This window comes from Mustelus asterias, chromosome 9, assembly GCF_964213995.1.
Source record: "Mustelus asterias chromosome 9, sMusAst1.hap1.1, whole genome shotgun sequence".
NCBI classification, from domain to species: domain Eukaryota; kingdom Metazoa; phylum Chordata; class Chondrichthyes; order Carcharhiniformes; family Triakidae; genus Mustelus; species Mustelus asterias.
Genome location: NC_135809.1, coordinates 123,276,138 through 123,302,184, shown reverse-complemented (window position 1 = coordinate 123,302,184; position 26,047 = coordinate 123,276,138). Strand labels below are relative to the sequence as shown.

General features: G+C 45.8%; 1 protein-coding gene across 1 annotated transcript in view; it reads left to right on the top strand.

Moving 5' to 3' along the window:
* The window catches only part of nadsyn1 (NAD synthetase 1), a 62,259-nt gene that overhangs the window by 19,095 nt on the left and 17,117 nt on the right, over positions 1-26,047 (top strand). The window contains exons 7-14 of the mRNA XM_078221315.1: positions 1,022-1,110; positions 6,430-6,547; positions 9,012-9,143; positions 9,308-9,382; positions 12,087-12,211; positions 13,440-13,488; positions 20,431-20,533; positions 22,446-22,614. Coding sequence (XP_078077441.1) covers positions 1,022-1,110; positions 6,430-6,547; positions 9,012-9,143; positions 9,308-9,382; positions 12,087-12,211; positions 13,440-13,488; positions 20,431-20,533; positions 22,446-22,614 — 860 coding nt within the window. The remainder of the gene's footprint in view (positions 1-1,021; positions 1,111-6,429; positions 6,548-9,011; positions 9,144-9,307; positions 9,383-12,086; positions 12,212-13,439; positions 13,489-20,430; positions 20,534-22,445; positions 22,615-26,047) is intronic.

The window sequence follows — 26,047 nt, the reverse complement described above, 5'->3', positions numbered from 1 at the left end:
AATGTCCGGGGTGCGGGGGTCCTTAATTATGCTGGCTGCTTTTCCGAGGCAGCGGGAAGTGTAGACAGAGTCAATGGATGGGAGGCTGGTTTGCGTGATGGATTGGGCTACATTCACGACCTTTTGTAGTTCCTTACGGTCTTGGACAGAACAGGAGCCATACCAAGCTGTGATACAGCCAGAAAGAATGCTTTCTATGGCGCATCTGTAAAAGTTGATGAGAGTTGTAGCGGGCGTGCCAAAATCTTTTATCTCTCTCTCGATACATTTTTTCTCCCCCTCTCGATTTCACTTTCTTAACTTAGTTGGCCCTGAATTGAATATTCTTAACAGTGCAGACTGTTTCTTTATTAGCCAAACAAATCCAAAATGTTTATCTTTGCACTTTGTGAGGAGCCTGAAATTTGTTAATCTGGGGGTTAGGCAGCATTAAGCAGCGTCACCGTTTTAACGGAGCTTTTTCTTTGCGCTGTGAGGAAATTGTAGGTTTCTCTTCAGAATTTGCTGCTGTTTTTATTTGCTGTGTTTGCTCAAAACAAAGTTAGTAATGGGTGCATCGCTGCAGTCCTCCCTGAGCACTGTACAATCAAAATGTACAAAGACACCGTGAATTAGCAATGTGCACTGAAATGTACAATTGCCTCATGAAATGTACAGCCAGGAGTTTGTTCTGAGCCACCCTTAGCTGGCCATAGTAACATGGCATGAAGCTGGGTCAAATGCATATAGAAATGTAGAAACTAGAAGTAGGGCTACGCCATTCGGCCCTTCGAGCCGGCCCTTCGAGCCTGCTCCGCCATTCATTATGATCATGGCTGATCGTCAAGTTCAATATCCTGATTTTTTTTCCCCCATATATATTAGGGTGCTGGTGAACCTCCAGTAACCGGATCAGGAGCAGCTCCATGCAATTCTTATCCGGAAAGGAATGTACTTCTTTTTGACGGTTCACTTAAAGAAAAACAAATAAAAGGAGAACGCAAATGGAAGACAATAATGCAGGGCATGGTTTTTCTTTCAGGACACTGCCCCATTTGGTAATGTTCTCATAGAAACGAAGGATACCTGTCTTGGAAGTGAAATCTGTGAGGAACTCTGGATTGCTAATAGGTACAAACTTCAATCTTATTTCTTTCAGTATTTCCAGGGATTCTGTATCTCTTGAGCTGTCAATGATCTCAATTATCATATGAAATGACGCATGAAAGCATTATTTCCATTTTATCTAGTCTTGTTCCTCCCAATTCTCATTCTACTATGCTTTGGATTTGATCGCTGCAATATCATCAATATGATCTCTCTTTCCTGCTCTTTATATACACTCCATTTTGCATTGTCTCTGAACTGTTTTGTCTGCATTCACCAGACGTGCCTGCTTTCCTGTATCTCCACCAAGCAAATCCCCCAGTCACCACACTCCGGCGCCTGTTTGGGTACACTGAGGGAGAATTTAGCACGGCCAATGCACCTAACCCGCACGTCTTTGGGCTGTGGGAGGAAACCGGAGCACCCGGAGGAAACCCACGCAGACACAGGGAGAAAGTGCAAACTCCACATGGACAGTGACCCAAGCCGGGAATCGAACCCAGGTCCCAGGCGCTGTGAGGGAGCAGTGTGCCACAGTGCCGCCCTTCAGTGCTTTGCTTGAAATCCACCTCTGATTGATGGAGAGCAAGTTTCCAAGTGTGTTTGCTGAACTGGCACAGAGGTGGATGAATAGAAATGTCATCTGTTTTGTCCATTGTTTTGATTACCTAGTGGTTAGCACTGCTGCCTCACAGCGCCAGGGACCCCAGTTCGATTCCAGCCTTGGGTGACTGTGGAGTTTGCAAGTTTTCTGTGTGGGTTTCCTTCCACAGTCCAAAGATGTATAGGTTAGGTGGATTAGCTGTGATAAGATGCTCTTTTGGAGAGTTGGTGCAGACTTGGTTGGCCAAATGACTGTAGGCATTCTGTATTCTCGCCTACACCCCATATCCTGAGAGACCTGAGATCTGCCTATCTCTGCCTTATGTATAGTCAACGATGGAGCATCCACAATCCTTTGGGGTAGATAATTCCAAAGGTTCACAACCCTTTGAGTGAAGAGATTTCTCTTTATTTAAATCCCAAAATAGTGGTCCCTTATCCCGAGACTTTATTCCCATGTTCCAGATTCTCCAACCTGGACAAACAACTTCCTGGTGTATATTGCTTAAAAGAGAACACGTTGACAAAGTTTTGAGGGTGCTGATTGGTTGGCATGTCAACCTTGATTGGCCAAAGTATTACCATGGAGAAAGCAATAGGGAACTATAAATTTCCCAATTCCTGGGTAATTCAAAAAAGGCACAAGGCTTGGATATGTTCCTTTTTGTATGCTGAGAATGGGTCCCCACATATGAATGTGTTTGTCGCTTCTAGTAAGGGTAAATGTTACGAGCTTGGCTGATTATCTTAAGTTGGTTGTTGGTGTAGCTATTAATGCTTGGTCAAAGAGGTAGTTTTTAAGTCGTATCTTAGAGGAAGAGAGCGAGGTGAAGAGGTTTGGGGAGAAAGCATGACCAGTAAGGATGTGATTGCACTGGAGGGAGTGCAGAGGACATTCACCAGGGTGCTGTCTGGGATGGAACATTTAAGTTATGAAGAGAGGCTGGATAGGCTTGGGCTGTTTTCTCTGGAGCAGAGAAGACTGAGGGGCGACCTGATCAAGATGTACAAGGTTATGAGGGACATGGACAGAGTTGATAAGGAGCTGCTGTTCCCCTTAGCTGAAGGGTCAGTCACGAGGGGGCATAGCTTCAAGGTGAGGGACAGGAGGTTTAGGGGGGATGTGAGGAAAATCTTTTTACCCAGAGGGTGGTGAGGGTCTGGAATGCGCTGCCTGGGAGGGTGGTGGAGGCGGGTTGCCTCACATCCTTTATCTGGATGAGCACTTGGTCTATCATAATATTCAGGGCTATGGGCCAAGTGCTAGCAGATGGGATTAGGTGGGAGTTCAGGTGTTTCTAATGTGTCAGTACGGACTCAATGGGCCGAAGGGCCTCTTCTGCACTGTAGTATTCTAAATGATGGAGCAAAATGATGGATGGGGATGACATGGTGGCGCAGTGGTTAGCACTACTGCCTCACAGTGCCAGGGACCCAGGTCCAATTCCAGCTTTTCACACTGTCTGTGTGGAATTTTCTCCCCCAGTCCAAGGATGTGCAGGTTAGGTTGATTGGCCATGCTAAATTAACCCTAGTGTCAGGGGGATTAGCAGGGTAAATGAGGGTTATAGGAATAAGGCCTGTGCGGGATTGTGGTTGGTATAGACTTGATGGGCTGAATGGCCTCCTTCTGCTCTGTAGGGATTCAATGATTTGGGACGGCATGGTAGCACAGTGGTCAGCGCTGCTGCTCCACAGCTCCAAGGACCTGTGTTTGATTCCCGGCTTGGGTCGCTGTCTGTGTGGAGTTTGCACATTCTCCCTGTGTCTGCTCCGGTTTCTTCCCACAGTCCAAAGGTGTGCCGGTTAGGTTGATTGGCCATGCTAAAATTGCCCCTTAGTGTCCTGAGATGCGTAGGTTAGAGGGATTAGTGGGTAAAATATGCAGGGATATGGGGATAGGGCTTTGGTGGGACTGTGGTCGCTGCAGACTCGATGGGCTGAATGGCCTCTTTCTGTACTGTAGGGTTTCTATAATTCTTTTAAAAAATAATTCAATTGAAATTGAGAATGCACAAGAGACCAGAATTAGATGAGTACAGATACCTTGGAGGATGGTGGGGCTGGAAGTAATTACAAGAGATAGTGATGGCAAGGTCATGGAGAGATTTGAAAACAAGGTGTTACTTACCTGAGAGCCAGTGTAGGTCAGTGGGCACAGGGTACCGGGTTAATGGGACTTGCTATCAATAACATCACAACAGCAGAGTTTTGGATGACCTCCAGTTTATTAAAGTAGAATGTGGGAGGTCACCCAAGAGTGCATTGAGATAGTCAAGTCTAGAGGTAGCAAAGGGATGAATTAGGGTTTTGGCAGCAAAAGAGCTGAGACAGGACAAAGCAGGATGATATGAAGGAGGAAACAATGCACTGAAATAGTTAAACAATAAGAACTTGCAGCAGCCACTACTGATTATGCTGGAGTGAATGACCTTCAGGGTTCAAGGATATTCAGTCGTGTACTGATAAACACTTTGCATTAACACGATGATCTAATCTGACATCTCTGCAGCGTGTATCTCCATTGTAACTGTATTTATAAAATATCAAAGGGTTGTTAAAAATTCAGGTTCATTTTCTATTTATAATTTTTGTCACCATTGATTTCTTTGTTTTAAAGTGTATTCTGTAAACAGTAAATGCTGATGACGTTGCAGGAAACTTGCTAAGAGGAGATCTGCATTTGAACATCCTGCCCAAATCTTCTGGTTTCTGGTTCGTTGGAGACCAGGGGCGCAATCTTACCGGCTGTTCACGCCACGCTCCCGTTGCAGCGACGTTGGAAAATTCAGCGTCCTGTCAAATCTCCATTCACTACCGTGGGATGGGAAAATCCCGCTGGCACGAATGGCCATAAGATTCCGGCCCAGATGTCCAACTTGGAGACACGCTTCGCTTCTCTGTGGAAGTCCTGATGCGCAACCTATTTGGGAATTGCTCGGCAGTTACAAATGTCAATGGATAATTTCCTAGAAGTCTCTGACATTTGAGTCAGAGTTGGCGACTTGGGAGAGTTACGATGTTCTTACCATAAGACCATAAGAAATAGGGACAGGAGTAGGCCAGTCAGCCCTTTGAACCTGCTCCTACGTTTAATAAGATCGTGGCTCATCTAACACTCACTACGTCCACTTTCCTGCCTTCTCTCTCTAACCCTTAATTCCCCGACTGATTAAAACCTATCAATCTCCGCTTCGAAAATGTTCAACAGAATAGTTACCCAGGAAATGTTAGACAGAAAAAAAACATGGCCTAACTTCTGGGTAACTCCAGAACTGACACCCCAATCATTCACTCTGACTACTCCCCTGTCCCAGGCCTCCAGGTCAAGGACCCAGTAATGATTTACCAAATATTATGGAGAGGAAGGATAAAGTCTGCAAGATTTATTTACATTACAAATGATTCCAGCATAGATAGCGTGTAAGGGATGATACCGGTAAAAATAATACACCAGATATAATTCCCACTCGTGACTCCAACAAGACATCACGGACAGGGTTTTACAGCCTCGCTCGAGCGAGACCGGAAATTCCCGCCCGAGATCAACAGACATTTCCATTGTCTGCCTCTTGCCCACTCCGATTCCATGGTGGGTGGAACGGTAGAATTCCGGCGCTCATCTTCATAGGGGGAGCACAGACCTGAACATCGTCAACTTGATTGGCTAAGATAATGCTATTGAAAATGTCACGCTAGTGCCAAATTTGGGAAAAATCCCAAGGATAAGGCTGAAGTTTGGAATGGTTACTGCGAGCTTCACTGGGCCCACTGGCTAAGGGTGAGGAGAGATTGCCAAGGGGAACACCTTCTGCCCTTTTAACCAGTTGGCTGGAGGCAGGATTTCCACTCCTAAGTAATAGGAAGCCCTGCCTCGGAGAGCGGCGGCTGTCTAATCAGATGTCGGCACCTCTCCAGCACCTCAGATGTGCCACGTGCGATGATTTTGGATATTTTTAGCTCTGACTGGGGGGGTGGTTAGGGGCTAGGATATGAGAGGCAATGGAGGGAAGATAACCTGCGAAAGTGGTAGACCCTGGAGGGGGCAGTGGGGGGGGGGGGTTTGATGAGTCTTCCAATGAACCCAGGGGGGACTTCCCTAACAACCTACCTGCCTGGCCACTTGGCATGGGCCCCTCTCATCTCAGGTTAAATCCCAGAAGTGTGGGATAAGACCCTGTGCTTACTTTTTTATTCACTCGTGGGACATGGGTGTCACTGGCTGGGCCAGCATTTATTGTCCATTCCTAGTAGCCCTTGGAGGGTAGTTGAGAGTCAAGCACATTTCTGTGGCTCTGGAGTCACATGAGGGCCAGACCAGGTAAGGACGGCTGAGTTCCTTCCCTAAAGGGCATTAGTGAACCAGATGGGTTTTTCCGACAATGGTTTTATGTTCATCAGTAGATTCTTAATTCCAGATAATTTTTATTGAATTCAAATTCCACCATCTGCGGGATTTGAACCCGAGTCCCCAGAACATTAGCTGAGTTTCTGGATTAATAGTCTAGTGACTATTATAATCCACTAGACCATCACCTCCCCTTTTAACCTCTGCATTTATTCTTGACCTAATTCTAGAGCCAGCCCAGGGTCGGGGGTGGTGAGATTGGAGTGGATCAGAAAGAAAACTGAACAGCTGCTAACACTGAATTTATTTGAACTGTTGATTTTTTTTTAATGAATAAATGGGATCTTGTCGGTAGGTCCAGTGACAGCCTATGTTTGTTCTTTCCTCTGCAGTCCCCACATCACCATGGCAATGGAAGGTGTGGAGATATTTACTAATTCGTCAGCAAGCCACCACGTTCTGCGGAAAAATTACTTTAGGATCGATCTTATAAAGGCAGCTACCGCCAAGGTACATGTGTTGAAATGTTGGGGTCTCCAAATCCAAAGAGAATTTCCAGTCCTGCTTCACAAACTGTGGAAGGAAAAGTTGAAAGAATGAACTTGCTTGCTGTTCCTTTTGTTTGTCAGATTGTAGACTTGCTTCTTCAGTTGCTGACCAGATAGTTTGTGGCAGTGACAGCGTTGCCATGTCAATCTTTGTCCCTAGGCTTTGATGGATGAAAAGCAAATATTGTGGTGTTATAATTGCTATGATGTAATCATAGCAAGAACAAAATACATTTACTCAGAGCTTTTAACATCTGAAAAAAGAAGCCCACGTGTTTCGCAGGAGCAGAATTGGGCAAATATTTGACACTCAGTCACATGAGGAGATATTGGGACAGGTGGCCAAAAATCTAGGTAGGTTTTAAGGGGTGTCTTAGAATCTCTACAGTGCAGAAGGAGGCCATTCAGGCCATCGACGCTGCACCAACTCTCCAATAGAACATCTTACCAAGGCCATCCACCCCCTCGGACCCCTATCCCCATAACCCCATGTGTTTACCCTTAGTTCCCCTGACACTAAGGGGCGATTTAGCATGGCCAATTCACCTAATATTTGGACACTTAAGGGGCAATTTACCATGGTCAATCCACCTAACCTGCACATCTTAGGAGCGTGAGAGGAAACCGGAGTACCGGGAGGAAACCCACGCAGACACTGGGAGACCTTGCAAATTCCACACAGACGGTGACCCAAGGTCGGAATTGAACCTGGGTCTCTGGTGCTGTGAGGCAGCAGTGCTAACCACTATACCACCTCTGTCTTAAAGGAGGAGGGAAAGGTGGCAAGGTTTAGGGAGGGAATTCCAGAGTTTGGGTCCTAGATAGTTAAAGGTCTGACAAGCAATAGTGAGGTGAGAGATATTTGGAATTCTATGGGCTGGCCGTGGAATCCTCAGCTCTTGTATGCTGAGAGGTGGTTATAGAGATGAGGAGAAAAGTTATATAACAAAATGTTACTGACACCTGCTGCAAGATTGATCCAAAGCTAGCGGCATTGGTGAAATGTCATGGTTATAAAACCCAATCATGGGCTAACACCATGGACCTCTTCTCTCCAAGGGTTGCAATTTGATGAATTGCTAACATTTTTTCCTCGTGTTGGGTTTTAAGGAAGGCTTTTTCTACATTTATAATTAACCACTCTGATGCAAACCTGATATTTGTATGGATTTGTGACAGCACAACTGTGTTGAGTGTTGTGGTGCAGACTCGCACTCAGTTCCCCAGAAAGCCAGCTCCAAATTCCATCTATTTGGAGAGCAGGAACCAAGTACCTCCCTTTGTAGAGAGAAGAATTAGCTGCAGAGTCATCCTGGGCTTCTCCCGGTTTACCTTGTCGTTCATTATCTATGTACCTCAGTCCCTGAATGTTGTTTTCTAGCAATAGTAGGAAGACAATACCGACAACTGAAATATAAGCTTGTGTATTCTCTAAAGGCTTACAAGATGGGCTGCATGGTGGCACAGTGGTTAGCACTGCTGCCTCACAGCGCCAGGGACCCGGGTTCGATTCCCGGCCTCAGTCACTGTCTGTGTGGAGTTTGCACATTCTCCCCGTGTCTGCGTTGGTTTCCTCCCGGTGCTCCGGCTTCCTCTCACAGTCCAAGAAAAATGTGTGGGTTAGGTTGATTGGCCATGCTAAATTGCTCCTTAGTGTTATGGGGATGTCGGAGGATTAGTAGGGTAAATATGTGGGGTTACGGGGATAGGGCTTGGGTGGTATTGTTGTCGGTGCAGGCTCGATGGGCTGAATGGCCTCCTTCTGCACTGCAGGTATTCTATGATTCTGTTGCTACACTTGCGTTGCTTTTAAACAAAAGCAGTAAAGCATTGTGGATTCTAATTATGTGTAAATTGTCACCAGAAATGTATGGAAGCTCACAAAATGATTGGGCGGCACGGTAGCACAGTGGTTAGCACTGCTGCTTCACAGCTCCAGGGTCCCGGGTTCGATTCCTGGCTCGGGTCACTGTCTGTGTCGAGTTTGCACATTCTCCTCGTGTCTGCGTGGGTTTCCTCCGGGTGCTCCGGTTTCCTCCCACAGTCCAAAGATGTGTGGGTTAGGTCGATTGGCTAGGTTAAAAAAAAAATTGCCCCTTAGAGTCCTGGGATGCGTAGGTTAGAGGGATTAGCGGGTAAGGTATGTGGGAGTAGGGCCTGGGTGGAATTGTGGTCGGTGCAGACTCGATGGGCCGAATGGCCTCCTTCTGCACTGTAGGGTTTCTATGATGAAAATAATGTCAAGGTCTGTATTTAGGAATTGACATGCCTTTATGTGCTCCATTGTATGCCTTGTGCTAAAGGAAACCATAAAACCTGTATCCAACCTTTTCCCACCGGGCCCATCCTTCAAACCACGCAATTATGCAAACATTTACCTCAGTTCTTGCCTGTCTTTTCAATTTTCTTTTCTTTCACCTCCCCAGAATGGTGGTATTTATCTCCTTGCCAACCAGAAGGGCTGTGATGGTGACCGCCTGTACTATGATGGCTGCGCCATGATCGCTGTCAATGGACATCTTGTGGCTCAGGGATCCCAGTTTTCGTTGGACGATGTGGTAGGACCTGAACAATGTGGGACTTTCCGAGAGGGGCTCACTTTTTAGATTTTGTTTATCTGCTGACTGTTGCGCATTTTGTAGATTTGGAAAAAATTTTTAAGTTGCCCTGTGCAGACGAGATAGCTGGGATCCATCTTGGATTTTTTTTTTCCTTCTTTTAGGAAGTTATAACCACCACTCAGGATTTGGAAGATGTAAGAAGCTACAGTGAAAATAGGATATCTGCAAGATTAATGGTTTGTGCATGAGCTTTTTCCTATACATTGGAGATGTAGTTTCACCTCCGTTATCCATTAAATAACATGGTCACTCGTGGTTTTTATTATATGGAAGAAAGTGAGCTATATTTGTCCCACACGTAATAGCCATCTTTGAATCAATTTTTAATTATTTGTTCTGCTTACAAAGCTGAGGGATGTCCTTGCTGGTGAATAGAACCCTCTTCCATTATTAACGGATCTGTCAGCATCAAACAATCACAGGGCATATATATTAACCAGATGCAGTTTTGATGGAGACATTGGGTGGGATTTTCCGGCCGCGTTCGCCCCGAGGCTGGAAATTCCCGCCCATGTCAACGGACCTTTGCATGGTCTGTCCCCGCCCGCTCCGATTCCCGTGGTAAAATTCCACCCATTGTAACAAGGTTACACACCTCAACTCAAATCTTACCCTGTTTTCAGTTCAAGGAAATTGGCAAAATTTAAGGTAACTGCCAAAAGAGCCAGAAGGGGGGGTGAGAATTTTATTTATGCCAATGAATTGTTAGGATCTGGAATGCACTACATTACCTGAAAGGGTAGTGGAAGCAGAGCCACTAGTACCTTTCAAAGGGACTAAGGTAAAAACTTGAAAAGGAACCAAAGGTCCTTGATTGATAAGGGGATCAAAGATTACAGAGAAAAGGTGAGGGACAGTGGGATTGAGAAAGTTAATCAGCCATGATTGAATGGTGGACCAGACTCACTGGGCCGAATGGCCTAATTCTGTTCCTTATAATTTGCAAATCCACAAGGAAAGAGCAGGAAGTTGGACTAAACGGATAGCTTTTGCAAAGAGCCAGCACAGACGTAATGGGTGGAACAGCCGTCTTTCTGTAGTGTATAACTCCACAATCTTACACAGTGGCTAACCTGCTGTGCACTTCTATCTGTCTCTGTTTTATTTGAGGCTTTCTAATATTTGCAGTTTTATTCTTTACTCTGCAAATTCAGTTCCCTCCACTCTGTTCCAATAATATAACTTACCCCCAATCTCCGTAGGTCGTTCCTCGCTTAACTACCTTTCACTTTCCCCTCACAACTGGAGCCTCTGGCTGAGATTCTCAGTGTGATTTCCAGTTTGTCAAATTGCCTGCTATGAGTCTGTGAACTACCCAACCCCAATCCACATTTCCCCCCTCTGAGCTGATCCGAAATCCAGGAAAAGGAGATGAAAGGGAAAACTGCTACTTAGCAAACAACAACTTGCGTTTGTATAGTGCCCTTGATGTAGCAAAACGTCCCAAGACATTTCACAAGGGCATTATAAGGTAAGACCATAAGACAGAGCAAAAGTAGACCATTCGGCCCATCAGCGCTACTCCTCCATTCAATGAGATCTTGATTGATCTAATATGATGATCCTCAATTCCACTTTCCCGCCTAATCCCCAATAACCCTTGACTCCCTTACTGATACCTCAGCCTTGAACATACTTAATGGCCCAGCCCCTATGGCCCTCCGCAGTAAAGAATTCCACAGATTCACGGCTCTCGTAGAGAAGAAAGTCCTCCTCATCTCTGTCTTAAATGGACGATCCCCTTACTCTGAGATTATGCCCTCTGGACTCTCCCACAAAGGGAAACAATTTCTCAGCATCTACTCTGTCAAGCCCCCGAGAATCATACATGTCTCAATAAGGTCACCTCTGGTTCTTCTGAGTACAGGCCTATCCTACCCCTGACACAGCTACAGAACGAGATATTGGAACAGGTGACCCCAAGTTAGGTCAAAGAGGTAGGCAGTAAGGAGCCTCTTAAAGCAGGAGAGCAAAAGTAGAGATGTGGATATGTTTTTGATTTGATTTATTATTGTCACATGTATTAACATACAGTGAAAAGTATTGTTTCTTGCACGCTCTACAGACAAAACAAATTGTTCATAGAGAAGGGAAGGAGAGAGTGCAGAATATCGTGTTACAGTCATAGCTAGGGTGTAGAGAAAGCTCAACTTAATGCAAGGTAGGGCCATTCAAAAGTTTGATGGCAGCAGGGAAGAAGCTGTTCTTGAGTCGGTTGGTACGTGACCTCAGACTTTTGTATCTTTTCCCCGACGGAAGAAGGTGGAAGAGAGAATGTGCGTGGGGTCCTTAATTATGCTGGCTGCTTTGCTTTGTTTAGGAAGGGAATGGCCCCTAGGCAACCAATCCAAATTGACAGCTTGCATTGTAGAACCCGGAAGAGATTCTAACAAAAGTGTTTCAAAAAGAGACACTTTGGGTGCGACCTTACCTGCGGTTCACGCCACGCTCCCACTGCAGTGAAGATGGAGAATTTGACGTCAAGCCAAATCTCCATTCGCTGAGTGGAATGGGAAAATCCCACTGGCGTGAACGGTCGGAAAATTCCAACCATTATTCCTTTCTTGATTGCAATTTTGAGAACCTCTTTCAAGCCGTTTATATCAAGGAAAACTGATGAAGCTCCATCTAACTGAGCTCCAGCTCTTGGAAGTTCATTGTGAATTTTTCTGATCAGCCTTGCTGCGTTATTCTCTTCAGGGTGAAAATTTTTCTTTTGGTTGCAAGTTTTTCACGGTAACCTCGTCACCTCCAACTCTAATCACATGACTCGCTGACTTGTCTTCCAAAAAAAGCTCCGTGATTGCCATTTGCTTGTTGGCTTGCTCATGCTTTCAAACGTCAGAATTAAACCTGTCCTGCAATTGATGTCCCAAACAGCCAAATGAAATGGAGCCGTATCATCGGGTGAAAGTCAACTTTGCACTTTGTTCAGTTGGTGATACCTATCTGCCCTCCGTTGAACCTATTCAGATCCGCTGCCATACACCAGAGGAAGAAATCAGGTAGGTTACAACCTGTTTGATAGTTCACACGTGATAACAATTTAACCTGTGTAAAATAGCGTACCTTATATGTTCCTCAGTTAAAAACACCTTGGATTCATAGAACATAGAATATTACAGCGCAGTACAGGCCCTTCGGCCCTCGATGTTGTGCCGACCAGTGGAACCAATCTAAAGCCCCTCTAATCTACACTATTCCAATATCATCCATATGTTTATCCAATGACCATTTGAATGCTCTTAATGTTGACGAATCCACTACTGCTGCAGGCAGGGCATTCCACGCCCTTACTACTCTCTGAGTGAAGAACCTATGTCCTATATCTCTCACCCCTCAATTTAAAGCCATGTCCCCTCATGCTAGCCAACACCATCCGAGGAAAAAGGCTCTCACTATCCACCCTATCTAATCCTCTGATCATCTTGTATGCCTCTATTAAGTCACCTCTTAACCTTCTTCTCTCTAACGAAAACAACCTCAAGCCCCTCAGCCTTTCCTCATACGATTTTCCCACCATACCAGGCAACATTCTGGTAAATCTCCTCTGCACCCTTTCCAACACTTCCACATCTGAGCGAACACTTCCACATTCAGCGAAGGAGAGTAGAGCAGAGGAACAGGACCAGTTGGGATAGCTCTTTTGAATAGTCGGCCAAAGTATGGCCTTTTCTGGATGTAGGATTCTCGGGCAGGATTTTCTCCGCCAAGTCGGTGCGCCGAGATTTTGTCAGCTCGATGTCCTTACGATGCTATAATTATGCAGTGCACCATAAAGTCAGTTCATTAGGTCCACAGTGGATCACATATTCAGGCAACATTCAGCATCTCTCTGCTTATAAGCACCATCATATAGGCTGAAATCAAAACCTTGTCTGATTTCGAGAAGAAATTAGATATAGGTTGAGGGGCTAAAGGGATATGGGAGGTAGGGGGGGATTAGGATATTGAATTTGATGATCAGCCATGATGAAAATGAATGGTGGAGCAGGCTCGAAGGGCCGAATGGCCTTCTCTTGCTTTTAGTTTCTATAACTTCCCCAGTCTGGGCCTATCTGATGGGCATGTATGTCCTTCCTTAGATAAGGAGACCAAAATCACACACGGTATTCCAGAAAGAGCAAAACCAATCAGCGGAATGTCCTTTTAAGCCCATATAGAAGATAATGTATTGCTAGGAAATTGTATGCAGTGGTGTTGCTCATTGCCTCCTCTTCATGTCTTACTTAGCCTTGGACCTGCCTGTTGGTTGTGGGATTACCTGCGGCGTAGTTTCCAGGTAAGTCAGTGAAACATAATGTCATATGAATAGAGATAGAATTGGTTCAGCAATGCTTTATTCTTTCCATGCATTCTTTACAGGACCTTTTGGTCAAATGCCTGTTTTGTCAAGTGGAATTGTTTTCATTTACTGAAGGACATTCAGGCTCCCTCCCTCATCACATCCCATGCTCCAAGGCATGATGAACTATTGTTACCTAATGTGTGTGAGAGTTCCTGGGGGAGTTATCAATTCAACTGGTAACCCTTTCAGTGGCCCATTATGAAGTACGTGCACGCAGCACTGTCTGTAGTTATCCACATGACGAGTCTCATCATGTCACTGTGCTCCTTTAGTCAGGGAGAACAGAAAATAATCATTTCAGCTGATGCAAGGAATTACTTTAGTTAGTAAATGTACAGCAGTTTAATTTGAACTTACGGGGCGAAATTTTATGAGATTGATTTTAAGTGTCCAGCTACCGTGAAAATGGGAAAGTTCCTGATCCGTTTTTTGGGTGAGTTTTCATGCCCGATCTGAATAGAAACATAGAAACTAGAGGCAGGAGTAGGCCATTCAGCCCTTCGAGCCTGCTCCACCATTCACCCTGGTCACCCATCAAATTCAATATCCTGATTTATTTTTTTTTCTCCCCTTCCTCCCATATCCCTTGCTCTCTTTAGCCCTCCGAGCGATATCTATAGTGCTTAGTCTCTGAAAAGATGGGCTAGTCAGTTTCTGGCCAGTGGAGGCAGTGGGCTGGGCTTAATTCACCAGTAAAAAGTCTCACATCACCAAGTTAAAGTCCAACAGGTTTATTTGGTAGCAAAAGCCACGAGCTTTCGGAGCACTGCTCCTTCGTCAGGTGAGTGGCATTTCAGTTCAGAAACAGGGCATATAAAGACACAAACTCAATTTACAAAATAATGGTTGGAATGCGAATCTTTACAGGTAATCAAGTCTTAAAGGTACAGACAATGTGAGTGGAGAGAGAGTTAAGCACAGGTTAAAGAGATGTGTATTGTCTCCAGCCGGGATAGTTAGTGAGATTTTGCAAGCCCAGGCAAGTCGCGGGGGTTACAGATAGTGTGACATGAACCCAAGATCCCGGTTGAGGCCGTCCTTATGTGTGCGGAACTTGGCTATCAGTCTCTGCTCAGTGACTCTGTGCTGTCGTGTGTCATGAAGGCCGCCTTGGAGAACGCTTACCCGAAGATCAGAGGCCGAATGCCCGTGACCGCTGAAGTGTTCCCCAACAGGAAGAGAACACTCCTGCCTGGTGATTGTCGAGCGGTGTTCATTCATCCGTCGTCGTAGCGTCTGCATGGTCTCCCCAATGTACCATGCCTCGGGACATCCTTTCCTGCAGCATATCAGGTAGACAACGTTGGCCGAGTTGCAAGTGTATGTACCGTGTACCTGGTGGATGGTGTTCTCACGTGAGATGATGGCATCCGTGTCGGTGATCCGGCACGTCTTGCAGAGGTTGCTGTGGCAGGGTTGTGTGGTGCCGTGGTCACTGTTCTCCTGAAGGCTGGGTAGTTTGCTGCGGACAATGGTCTGTTTGAGGTTGTGCGGTTGTTTGAAGGCAAGAAGTGGAGTGTGGGATAGTCTTGGCGAGATGTTCATCTTCATCAATGACATGTTGAAGGCTCCGGAGAAGATGTCGTAGCTTCTCCGCTCCGGGGAAGTACTGGACGACGAAGGGTACTCTGTCCATCGTGTCCTGTGTTTGTCTTCTGAGGAGGTCGGTGCGGTTTTTCGCTGTGGCGTGTCGGAACTGTCGATTGATGAGTCGAGCGCCTTATCCTGTTCTTATGAGGGCATCTTTCAGCATTTGGAGGTGTTGTTGCGATCCTCCTCCATCCGAGCAGATCCTGTGTAGACGGAGGGCTTGTCCGTAGGGGATGGCTTTTTTAACGTGTTTAGGGTGGAACGCGTTTGTGAACTGAAATCCCACTCACCTGACCAAGTTCCGCACACATGAGGACGGCCTCAACCCGGGATCTTGGGTTCATGTCACACTATCTGTAACCCCCATGACTTGCCTGGGCTTGCAAAATCTCACTAACTGTCCTGGCTGGAGACAATACACATCTCTTTAACCTGTGCTTAACCCTCTCTCCACTCACATTGTCTGAACCTTTAAGACTTGATTACCTGTAAAGACTCGCATTCCAACCATTATTTTGTAAATTGAGTTTGTCGCTTTATATGCCCTGTTTGTGAACTGAAATCCCACTCACCTGATGAAGGCGCAGCGAGCTATCTGAAAGCTAGTGGCTTTTGCTACCAAATAAACCTGTTGGACTTTAACCTGGTGTTGTGAGACTTCTTACTGTGCTTACCCCAGTCCAACGCCGGCGTCTCCACATGTGAATTCACCAGCCAGCCTGTAGAGGGAGGTATTGCACATGCGCCGACCTCTGGTGCTGCACATGCGCATTAGCAGTAGCAGGGATCTGACAGACAGAGAGGGTTGTCAGGCAGGCCCCTGCTGCTACTGCAGGCAGTCTCTCACAGTGTACCCTCCCCCCACCCAATCGATGGGTGGGGTGAGCTGGTAAAATTCCACCCACGGGTGACATCTAGCACTTAGCAGGATTTTAAATATTTTCCCTCGAAGGTATTTATAAAGAAAGGAAAAGATTTTGCATTTATATAGCACCCTGTGGACCTGCAGGATATCCCTTTTCAGCCCATTGAGTACATTTTGTCCTTTAGTCACAGTTATGTAGGATATCTGGCAGCCATTTTATATATAGCAAACTTCCACAAGCAGCCCTGATAATGACTAGTAAATCAGTGTAAAATTTTAAAGTTTATTTATTAGTGTCACAAGTAGGCTTACATTAACACTGCAATGAAGTTACTGTGAAAATCCCCTAGTTGCCACACTCCCGTGCCTATTCGGGTACACTGAGGGACAATTTAGCGTGGCCAATTCACCTAACCAGCACGTCTTTCGGACTGTGGGATGAAATCAGAGCACCCAGAGGAAACCCACGCAGACACGGGGACAATGTGCAAACTCCGCACAGACAGTGACCCAATCCGGGAATTGAACCCAGGTCCTTGGCACTGTGAGGCAGCAGTGTTCACCACTGTGCCACCGTGCTGCCCGTATTAGTGATGTTGGTTGAGGGACAATCATTGGCGGGACACCGGGGATGACGTCCCTCTTGTTTTTCAATGTGATGTAATGGGATCTTCTGCGTCCACCTGAGGACCTTAGTTTAAAGTCTCATCCGAAAAGTGGAACCGCCAACAGTGCAGCCCTCCCTCTGTACTGTGCTGGGGTTTCTTCATAGATGATATGCTCAAATCCCGTGAATGGGACCTGGCTTGAGGCGAGAGTGCTATCCGTGGATTCATGGCTACCGTAATAGGTGTGCTCGTTTCATGTGTGTTAAAGAGATGTTGTTTTACTGGTCTGCTGTCGTAAACCAATGATGATTTGGAAGAAACCTTTTACCTTTGAACTTTAAACATGGAGGAATATGGAGCTCATCCAGTGAAGACTGGGGGACGTTAATTTTAGGTTCTTTTTTATCTTTTTCTCTCCGGCCAATTAGTCTGGTATTGCTTGGAGGGCCGTAGGGCCTGTCCCTGAGCTGTACTTTTCAATTACTCACTGTGGGGCCAGACAGGCCATTTGCTTCTGGGCCTGGGCTGTTGTTTCTTTTATGCCAACAACTAGGAGGTATGCAGGATTGGCGTAGCATGATTCAACCTTCATAGATCTCTGTTTCAGCTGAGACAGGGGTATGAAGAATTTATGCTAATGTCTTGACACCCTGTGGCAGGATGGCCCAGTGGTTAGCACTGCTGCCTAGGGACCTGGTTCAGTTCCAGCCTTGGATAACTATCTGTGCGGAGTTTGCATGTTTTCTCTCTGGGTTTACTCTGGGTGCTCCGGTTTCCTCCCACAGTCCGAAAGATGCGCAGGTTTGTTGGATTGGTCATGCTAAATTGCCCCTTAGTGTCCCAAGATGTGTAGGTTAGGGGGATTAGCCAGTTATGGGGATATGGTGGAGGGGGAGAGGGCCAGGGTGGGATGATCTGTTGGTGAGTCAGTGCAGACTCGATGGGCCGAATGACCTCCTTCTGCACTGTAGGGATTCTATAATTCTACAGTGTGATGGAACGGTAATGTTTGGTGCCACAGCGCCATCTGTAGTGAGATGTGTTTAACTGCACCCAATTGTTATATAATTATCAGAAGTGTTTTTGTATGTATTTGTAGGGAGGTAATAAATTGCCATTGATGCATTTGTTGTTGCCTTCCATTGGTGAATGGCGTGAAATGGAAGAAAGGATATGCAGGTTGATTGATAATCTGATGTAAACACTCTTTCCATGACCCTAAACACCTTTATACCAGCTACCAAGATGGTTAATCCTCTGGGGCTAGAGGATTTTATGGACCCTCACATCTTGTCTGACACAAGATCGTGAGGGTCTCACCCACCATTTAATAACTAACTTGGGGTCAACTTGGCGGCACGTTGGCACAGTGGTTGGCACTGCTGCCTCACAGCGCCAGGGACCCGTGTTCTATTCCCGGCTTGGGTCACTGTCTGTGCAGAATCTGCATGTCCTCCCCGTGTCTGCGTGGGTTTCCTCCGGGTGCTCCGGTTTCCTCCCACAGTCCAAAAGATGTGCTGGTTAGGTGCATTGGCCATGCTAAATTCCCCTTCAATGCACCCGAACAGGTGCCAGAGTGCGGCGACCAGGGGATTTTCACAGTAACTTCATTGCAGCGTTAATGTAAGTCTACTTGTGACACTAATAAATAAATAAACTCCGAATCCAAAGCCAGACTTCAAGGCCTCCTTCCTGTTATGCCCAGTAACTAAGGCAGGATTGCGACAACCTAACTAACCAAGTTTAGGTCTCACCCTGCCTATGCTGGGAGCAATGCAGGTCATAGATGTTGAGGCAGCTTGCTCAATCTTGTTTCCTGTGGATTTGTTGATCTGGCAGACAGGCCTGCTAATGGGGGTGGACCCTTGTTTCCAGGCGGTCATAGAGGATTGTTTGTCCTATTCCATGGGTGTGTTGCTATGCTGAGGGAGGAGGCACTGTGTGCTGAGGGAGTTCACGAGAACAGATCCCAAACCGCTTCATATATCTCCAGATTAGAATCCTACAGGCTCATCGAATCTGCACCGACCACAGTCCCACCCAGGCCCTATCCCGCATATCCCCATGCATTTACCCTAGCTAGTCTCCCTGACACTAAGGTGCAATTTAGCATGACCAATCCGCCTAACCTGCACATCTTTGGAGTGTGGGAGGAAACCGGAGCACCCGGAGGAAGCCCACGCAGACACTGCGAGAATATGCAAACTCCACACAGACAGTGACCCGAGGCCGGAATTGAACCTGGGTCCCGAGCGTTGTGAGGCAGCAGTGCTAACCACTGTGCTGCCCCTTCGGGTGGATGCTGAGCACAATCGCATATGTCCCATATGTGCTTGAACCACCTTTTTGAGCTGCATTGAGGGAAAGGCAAAAGGCCCTGGGTAAAATGCTCTGTCAGAGAGTCGTTGCAGACTCGATGGGCCGAATGTCCTCCTGCACTGATCACAGTTATGGAGCTTGTGGCGGCTGCTTTATATGTCATGTATGGTCTTGAGTTGGCCTCAGGTGGGTTTTGTTGCAGATGATGGTGTTGAGATCTTTATCTCTGTACCTCTCCCCATTCTTCCTCGACTTACTCAGGGTTCATCCAGAGTCCATATGTAACTATTAATAGGACGTGAATCAAAATCATTCTTTTAGCCTTTTGGCTAAGATCAAGTGTACTATTGACATGCTGTACTTGGTTGAAATCATAAGGTTACATTGTGGCTTCGTTTGAAGCAATTTTTAAAAGTGGCATCTCCACCTTTTGGCTAAGATGTAAATAAGATCAAGCCTTGGAGGAGGTGCAATGCCTCCTTCAATCAGCTTGGATCATGTAGATCAAGACGTGAGAGCCCTGTCTTGTCAGCTTGGATCGGGAATGTCTCACTTGATGAGACTCTGAATTGGACTTTGATTGGACTGAATTGGATATATAAACCAAAAAAAATCATTCTGATGCAATCATCCACCAGTCTGGGCACAGCAGCCAAGACATTCTGGGGTTAATCATCTCTCCTGCCTTCTGTAGCCAGCATAATGCAGACACCAAAAAAAAAAGAGTTCTGTGTCACCTATCTCATAGCGAAGATGGCTCTTGTCTCCAATCCGATTCAGTCCTCCGATGTGAAAATATACAACTGAGAACCTTGCCTTTCCCCCACTTAGCCTATTCAATTCCATTTCGGAATAAAAATCACATCTTCCCCCTTTGGTTGGGTTTAGCAGCTGGAAGTTGCCTGAGTTTAAGTTTTAAGTTCATTTATCGGTGTCACAAGTAGGCTTGCATTAACACTGCAATGCAGTTACTGTGAAAATCCCCTGGTCGACACACTCCGGCGCCTGTTCAGGTACACTGAGGGAGAATTTAGCATGGCCAATGCACCTAACCAGAATGTCTTTCCGACTGTGGGAGGAAACCGGAGCACCCGGAGGAAACCCACACAGATACCGGGAGAAGGTGCAGACTCCGCACAGACAGTGACCCAAGTCGGGAACCAAACCCAGGTCTCTGGCGCTGTGAGACAGCAGTGCTAACCAATGTGCCACCGTGCTGCCCCCGTTGCTAAGTGGGCTGCCTAGAAATGGAGAACTATGTTTCGCTAAACACTGCAGGAGTTTGACAAACGGCCAATTCTATCAAAGTCAGAAACTTCTGACCGGTTGACCCTTTGTAATCAAAACTAATTTAACACAATAAAAACACTTCCCTTTTTATCTTAATGATTATTTAGCAGTGAAATGCATGGGTTATTTTACTTTCTGAATTGAACAAGTTCTTCTTGTTTGTTCCTTCCTCTTCTGTAATCCATTGTTTTTTTTTGTCTGTAGGCTGGTTTTCTTCTACCTCTTAGTGGAGGCATTGATAGTTCAGCTACAGCCTGTATTGTCTATTCCATGTGTCATCAGGTGTGCCTTGCCGCAAGTAATGGAAGTAAGTAGCTATGAAGTTCCGTTTCTTCCTATCACCTCCCCTCCCCCACTCCACTGTTAGGGAGGAGATGGCCTAGTGGTATTATCGCTAGGCTATTAATCCAGAAACTCGGCTAATGTTCTGGGGACTCGGGTTCGAATCTCGCCACGACAGATGGTGGAATTTGAATTCAATAAATTCAGTGTTAGCAGCTGTTCAGTTTTCTTTCTGATCCACTCCAATCTCACCACCCCCGACCCTGGGCTGGCTCTAGAATTAGGTCAGGAATAAATGCAGAGGTTAAAAGGGGAGGTGATGGCCTAGTGGTATTATCACCAGACTATTAATCCTCAAACTCAGCTAATGTTCTGGGAACCCGGGTTCGAATCCCGCCATGGCAGATGGTGGAATTTGAACTCCGTAAAAAAAATTATCTGGAATTAAGAATCTACTGATGACCGTGAAACCATTGTCGATTGTCGGGAAAACCCATCTGGTTCACTGATGACCTTCAGGGAAGGAAATCTGCCATCCTTATCTGATCTGGCCTACATGTGACTCCAGAGCCACAGCAATGTGGTTGACTCTCAAATGTCCTCAGGCAACTAGGAATCGGCAATAAATGCTGGCCAGCCAGCGATGCCCATGTCTCACGAATAAATAAGTGAGTACAAGCTTTGACATCTCCATTTCACCATGAGCCACTATAATGATTGGCAAGGAAGTGATGCTGTGATATGGCACATATTGTTGTATGGCATGTTATATTATGGAGTGGCAGGATGGCTGTTCATATTAATGTACCTCTGAGCAGTGTGTTTCACGCCAAGTGCATTTCCGATCAAGTAAAGGTTCCTTGCGTAGAAAGAGGAGAAAAGGAGCTTTGTGAGTTGCCTAAGCTGTTCTCAACACCTCTGGCTAGCTGATCACAGAATAGTATTGACAGAGACTTGATTTGATTTATAATTGTCACATGCATTGCGATACAGTGAAAATGTGCGCTACACAGACAAAGGTTTAAAGTTTATTTATTAGTGTCACAGGTAGGCTTCCATTAACACTGCAATGAAGACACTGAAAATCCCCTAGTTGCCACACTCCGGTACCTGTTACGGTACGCTGAGGGAGAATTTAGCATGGCCAATGCACTAACCATCACGTCTTTCGGACTGTGGGAGGAAACCGGAGGACACTGGGAGAACGTGCAGATCTGCACAGACAGTGACCCAAGCCAGAAATTGAATCCAGGTCCCTAGTGCTGTGAGGCAGCAGTGCTAACCCCTGTGCCACTGCGCCCGCCCTGTTCCTACATACCGTTCATAGAGTACATAGGGGAGAAGGAAAGGAGAGGGTGCAGAATATAGCGTTACACTCATAGTTACGGTGCAGAGAAAGAACAGCTTAATATAAGACAGGTCCATTCTAATGTCTGATGGCAGCAGGAAAGAAGCTGTTCTTGAGTCGGTTGGAATGTAATCTTTTTCCCGACGGAAGAAGGTGGAAGAGAAAATGTCTGAGGTGCGTGGGGTCCTTAATTATGCTGGCTGCTTTGCCGAGGCAGTGGGAAGTGTAGATAGAGTCAATGGATGGGAGGCTGGTTTGCATGATGGACTGGGCTACATTCACAATCCTTTGTAGTTTCTCGAGACTTACCAAAATGTAATCCAGGGTTGGGGAATAGAGTGTGAAATGGGACATTAAATAATCGGAGACCATGTTTTTAAAATGTTTCTTCAATCTGTGCCCAATACATTACATTTATCAAAAAGGAAACAAGTTAGATTCTTGCAGCCTGTGAAGTTTGTCTTGAATTAGTTGTAAGTTAACTAGGAATGTAGGAATAGGGTTCGAAAATTATCAACTCCTGAAATTCCAAATCACTAACATTAATTCGTGTTGAATTTTCTCTGAAATTTCCATTCCGTTTGTTCAGATGAACAGGTGATAGCAGACGTCCAGAGGATAGTGAGTGACCCTGGATACATTCCCAAAGATCCACGGGAATTTTGCCGCCGCATCTTCATCACTTGTTACATGGCAAGTGAGAACTCTTCGAGAGACACTTGCAACCGGGCCAAAGAACTGGCGGAGCAAATAGGCAGGTGAGGAATTAGTGGAAGCAGAGAATATGCATGTTTAATGTACCTTAATCATCCTTTTCTCCAGAGCTTTGAAATGTGTACAGTGGTTTCCTAGACAATGAACTGAACCAGTATCATAGAATCCGTACAGTACAGATGGAGGCCATTCAGCCCATCGAGTCTGTATCAATCTCAATCCCACCCAGAGGCCCTCTTCCCGTAACCCCACACATTTACCCTGCTCATCCACTAAGGGGCAATTTTAGCATGGCCAATCCACCTAACCTGCACATCTTTGGACTATGAGAGGAAATCGGAGCACCCGGAGGAAACTCACGCAGACACGGGGAGAACATACAAACTCCACAAAGACTATGACCCGAGGCCAGAATTGAACCCTGCTCCCTGGCACTGTGAGGCAGTAGTGCTAGGCACTGTGAGGCAGTAGTGCTAACCACTGTGCCACCGTGCCACCCATTCTCCTTGAAGCAGTAGATATTGAGATCATCTCATGGTGCTTGTAATTAAAGATCTGTTCTGCAGAGAAAATGTCAATACCATTTTAATTCTTAAAACTACTGTTTTCCATTAAGTGCTGAAAAGTTATCCTCATATGATTTTCCTGACCCATTGCCCTTATTGTTGAATTATTAAATAGCATTATTTTGAAAAGTAGTATGGCTTAAATTTGCTTGTGTCTTCTGATCAGTGCATTGACTATTTTTCCTCCTGTTAAGTCACAGTTGGGTTAACGGGAAGAATAATTCAACAGGGAGTTATTGCTTTCATTATCATCCACTTTTATCAATTAATTGCCATGGATCCTTTTCTGCTGATTTAGTTTCATTTGTTTTTAGTTGTCCATGTGGTTTCAGTGCGGAATCTTGAGTGCTGTACTGTTGGTGGTTCCATCTTTTGAATGAGCCATTAATTAGAGGTTCCCCTGCCCTCGTAGGTGAGATGGGGTGGCACAGTGGTTAGCACTGCTGCCTCACAGCGCCAGGGACCCGGATTCAATTCTGGTCTCGGGTCACTGTCTGTGTGGAGTCTGCACATTCTCCCTATGTCTACATGGGTTTCCTCCAGGTGCTCCGGTTCCCTCCTACTGTCTGAAAGATGTGTGGGTTAGGTGGATTGGCCGTGCTAAATTGCCCCTAGCGTCAGGGTTACTTGGGGTTAAAGGATAGGGTGAGATTGTTGTCGGTGCAGGCTCGGTGGGCTGAATGGCCTCCTTCTGCACTGTAGGGATTCTATAACTCTGTTCTTATGTGTAATAAGCTGCCAATGTTTCCTTGGGAGCTTTTTCATCCTCAGATATTTGGGCAAATGATCGATTCTTCTGTCAGCAATACAACAGTTGGGCTCAGCTTTTCCAGTCCCACTTTGGCGGGACGCACTGAGCTGGGTCTGTAAAGTCCACTGACCTTTTACAGTTCCAGAAGATCCTGGCGATTTGCGGGGCCAGAAAATCATAATCTTACTGCGATCTGTGACCACGTTGGAGCTATGTTCGGAAGGAGTAAAGCAAGTGCAGCCGTTTGGAAAAATGGAGACTTTCTATTGAGAGAGAAATTTGGAGTTGTGTTGTTGGAGGAACACAGGAGTAAAATATGACCACAGTAGCTATAACCTGACAAAGTAATGAAGTAGGATTGTCAATTGTATTTGGGAGTTATTATGTTTGAGATCTGATACTGAGACTAATAAAAGACCATGTGGAAGTAAACTAAGTGGAACAGTCTATTAACACGCCTTCATCCCAGCACAGTAATCACAACACTGGCTAGGCAAGCTCCACCCAGGGTGGAGCTCGAGTCCCAGGTCACCTGACCTGTCCTCTTAAAGGGGCATGCCCCAACATGCATAACAGATATGTTCCTGGAGGCTTCATCACATTACTTTTGATTTGATTTAATTTATTGTTGTCACATGTATTAGTATACAGTGAAAAGTATTGTTTCTTGCGCGCTATACAGACAAAGCATTCCGTTCATAGAGAAGGAAAGGAGAGAATGCAGAATGTAGTGTTACAGTCATAGCTAGGGTGCAGAGAAAGATCAACTTAATATGAGGTAGGTCCATTCAAAAGTCTGATGGCCGCAGGGAAGACGCTGTTCTTGAGTTGGTTGGTACGTGACCTCAGACATTTGTATCTCTTTCCCGACGGAAGAAGGTGGAAGAGAGAATGTCCGGGGTGTGTGGGGTCCTTAATTATGCTGGCTGCTTTTCCGAGGCAGCCGGAAGTATAGGCTGAGTCAATGGATGGGAGGCTGATTCGCGTGATGACTGGGCTTCATTCACGACCCTTTGTAGTTTCTTGCAGTTTTAAACTTCCAGTTGTCAATTGTCCAATCTTAAACATCCTTCTTTTAAAATCCTTGTCCTATATTTTTATAAACAATAATAAAACTCTCACTGGCATTCTACTCTCTCAGCCATAGCTTCACTGCTTTCCTCACACACAGCAGCATCTCTCTATCCATCTCCCTCGGGTCTCTGAATCAGACTGAGTGAGAGTCTATGGGCGAGATTCTCCAGCCTCCCAGCTGCGTGTTTCCCGCTGGCGGGAGATGGCACGTTGTTTGCTAGCGACTGGATTCTCTGATCACAGAATCACGCAATACTATAATGCAGAAGAGGCCTTTCAGCCCATTGAGTCCACAGACGCATGAAAGGCCCTCACCTGCCCACTTCATCCCACTTGCCAGCACTTGGCCCATAGCCAAATTCCCGCCACTGTCAATGGGAATTCCCATTGACATCACCCCACCCGGGTGGGAAAACCCGCAGGCGGAGGTGCGCTCCTGATGGGACCGGAGAATCCCCTTGGCGTGAACGGCTGGAGAATTCTGGCCTATAAGTCTACCCACAGTAAAGTCAGTTGCTCTGTCCCATGTGTTCAGGTCTTAAACCTGGCACTTGACTTTCAGTAAGGCATGTCCTGGACTCCTGTCCCCATGGTAACTAAGCGACAAGTTTATTGTCGGGTAGTATTTTGTCGGTCTACACCTGCTCTATTTTACTTTGAATGAAAAGACAGTTTAAAACATAGCCACCTTACAAAACCTTGCATTCATGAGCATTGCATGTGTAGTATGTAACTTTTATGCATGTAACTTCTATAAAGCTTTAAGAACCTACAGTAAATTAAAATATTGAACGAACGTCTTTTCGAACTCAACTCTAAAATAGCTTGGGTAGTGGCTTTAGAATCTCAGATAAAATCAGATAGACTTGTGCTTGGATTTTCTCCTCACGAGTATGATACTAGGACTTCAAGGGTTAAATTACAAAGACAAGCTGCATTAACCTGGTTTGAATTCCCGGTTTAGAATGTTGAGGAATGCTCAAATTGAGTTGTTTCGGAATTCAATGGGCTCGAAACAAAGATACTATTTCTTCTCTTGGGGAAAATCCAGAATATTTCAAGAGTGAAATCAGCAAGTATTTCTGT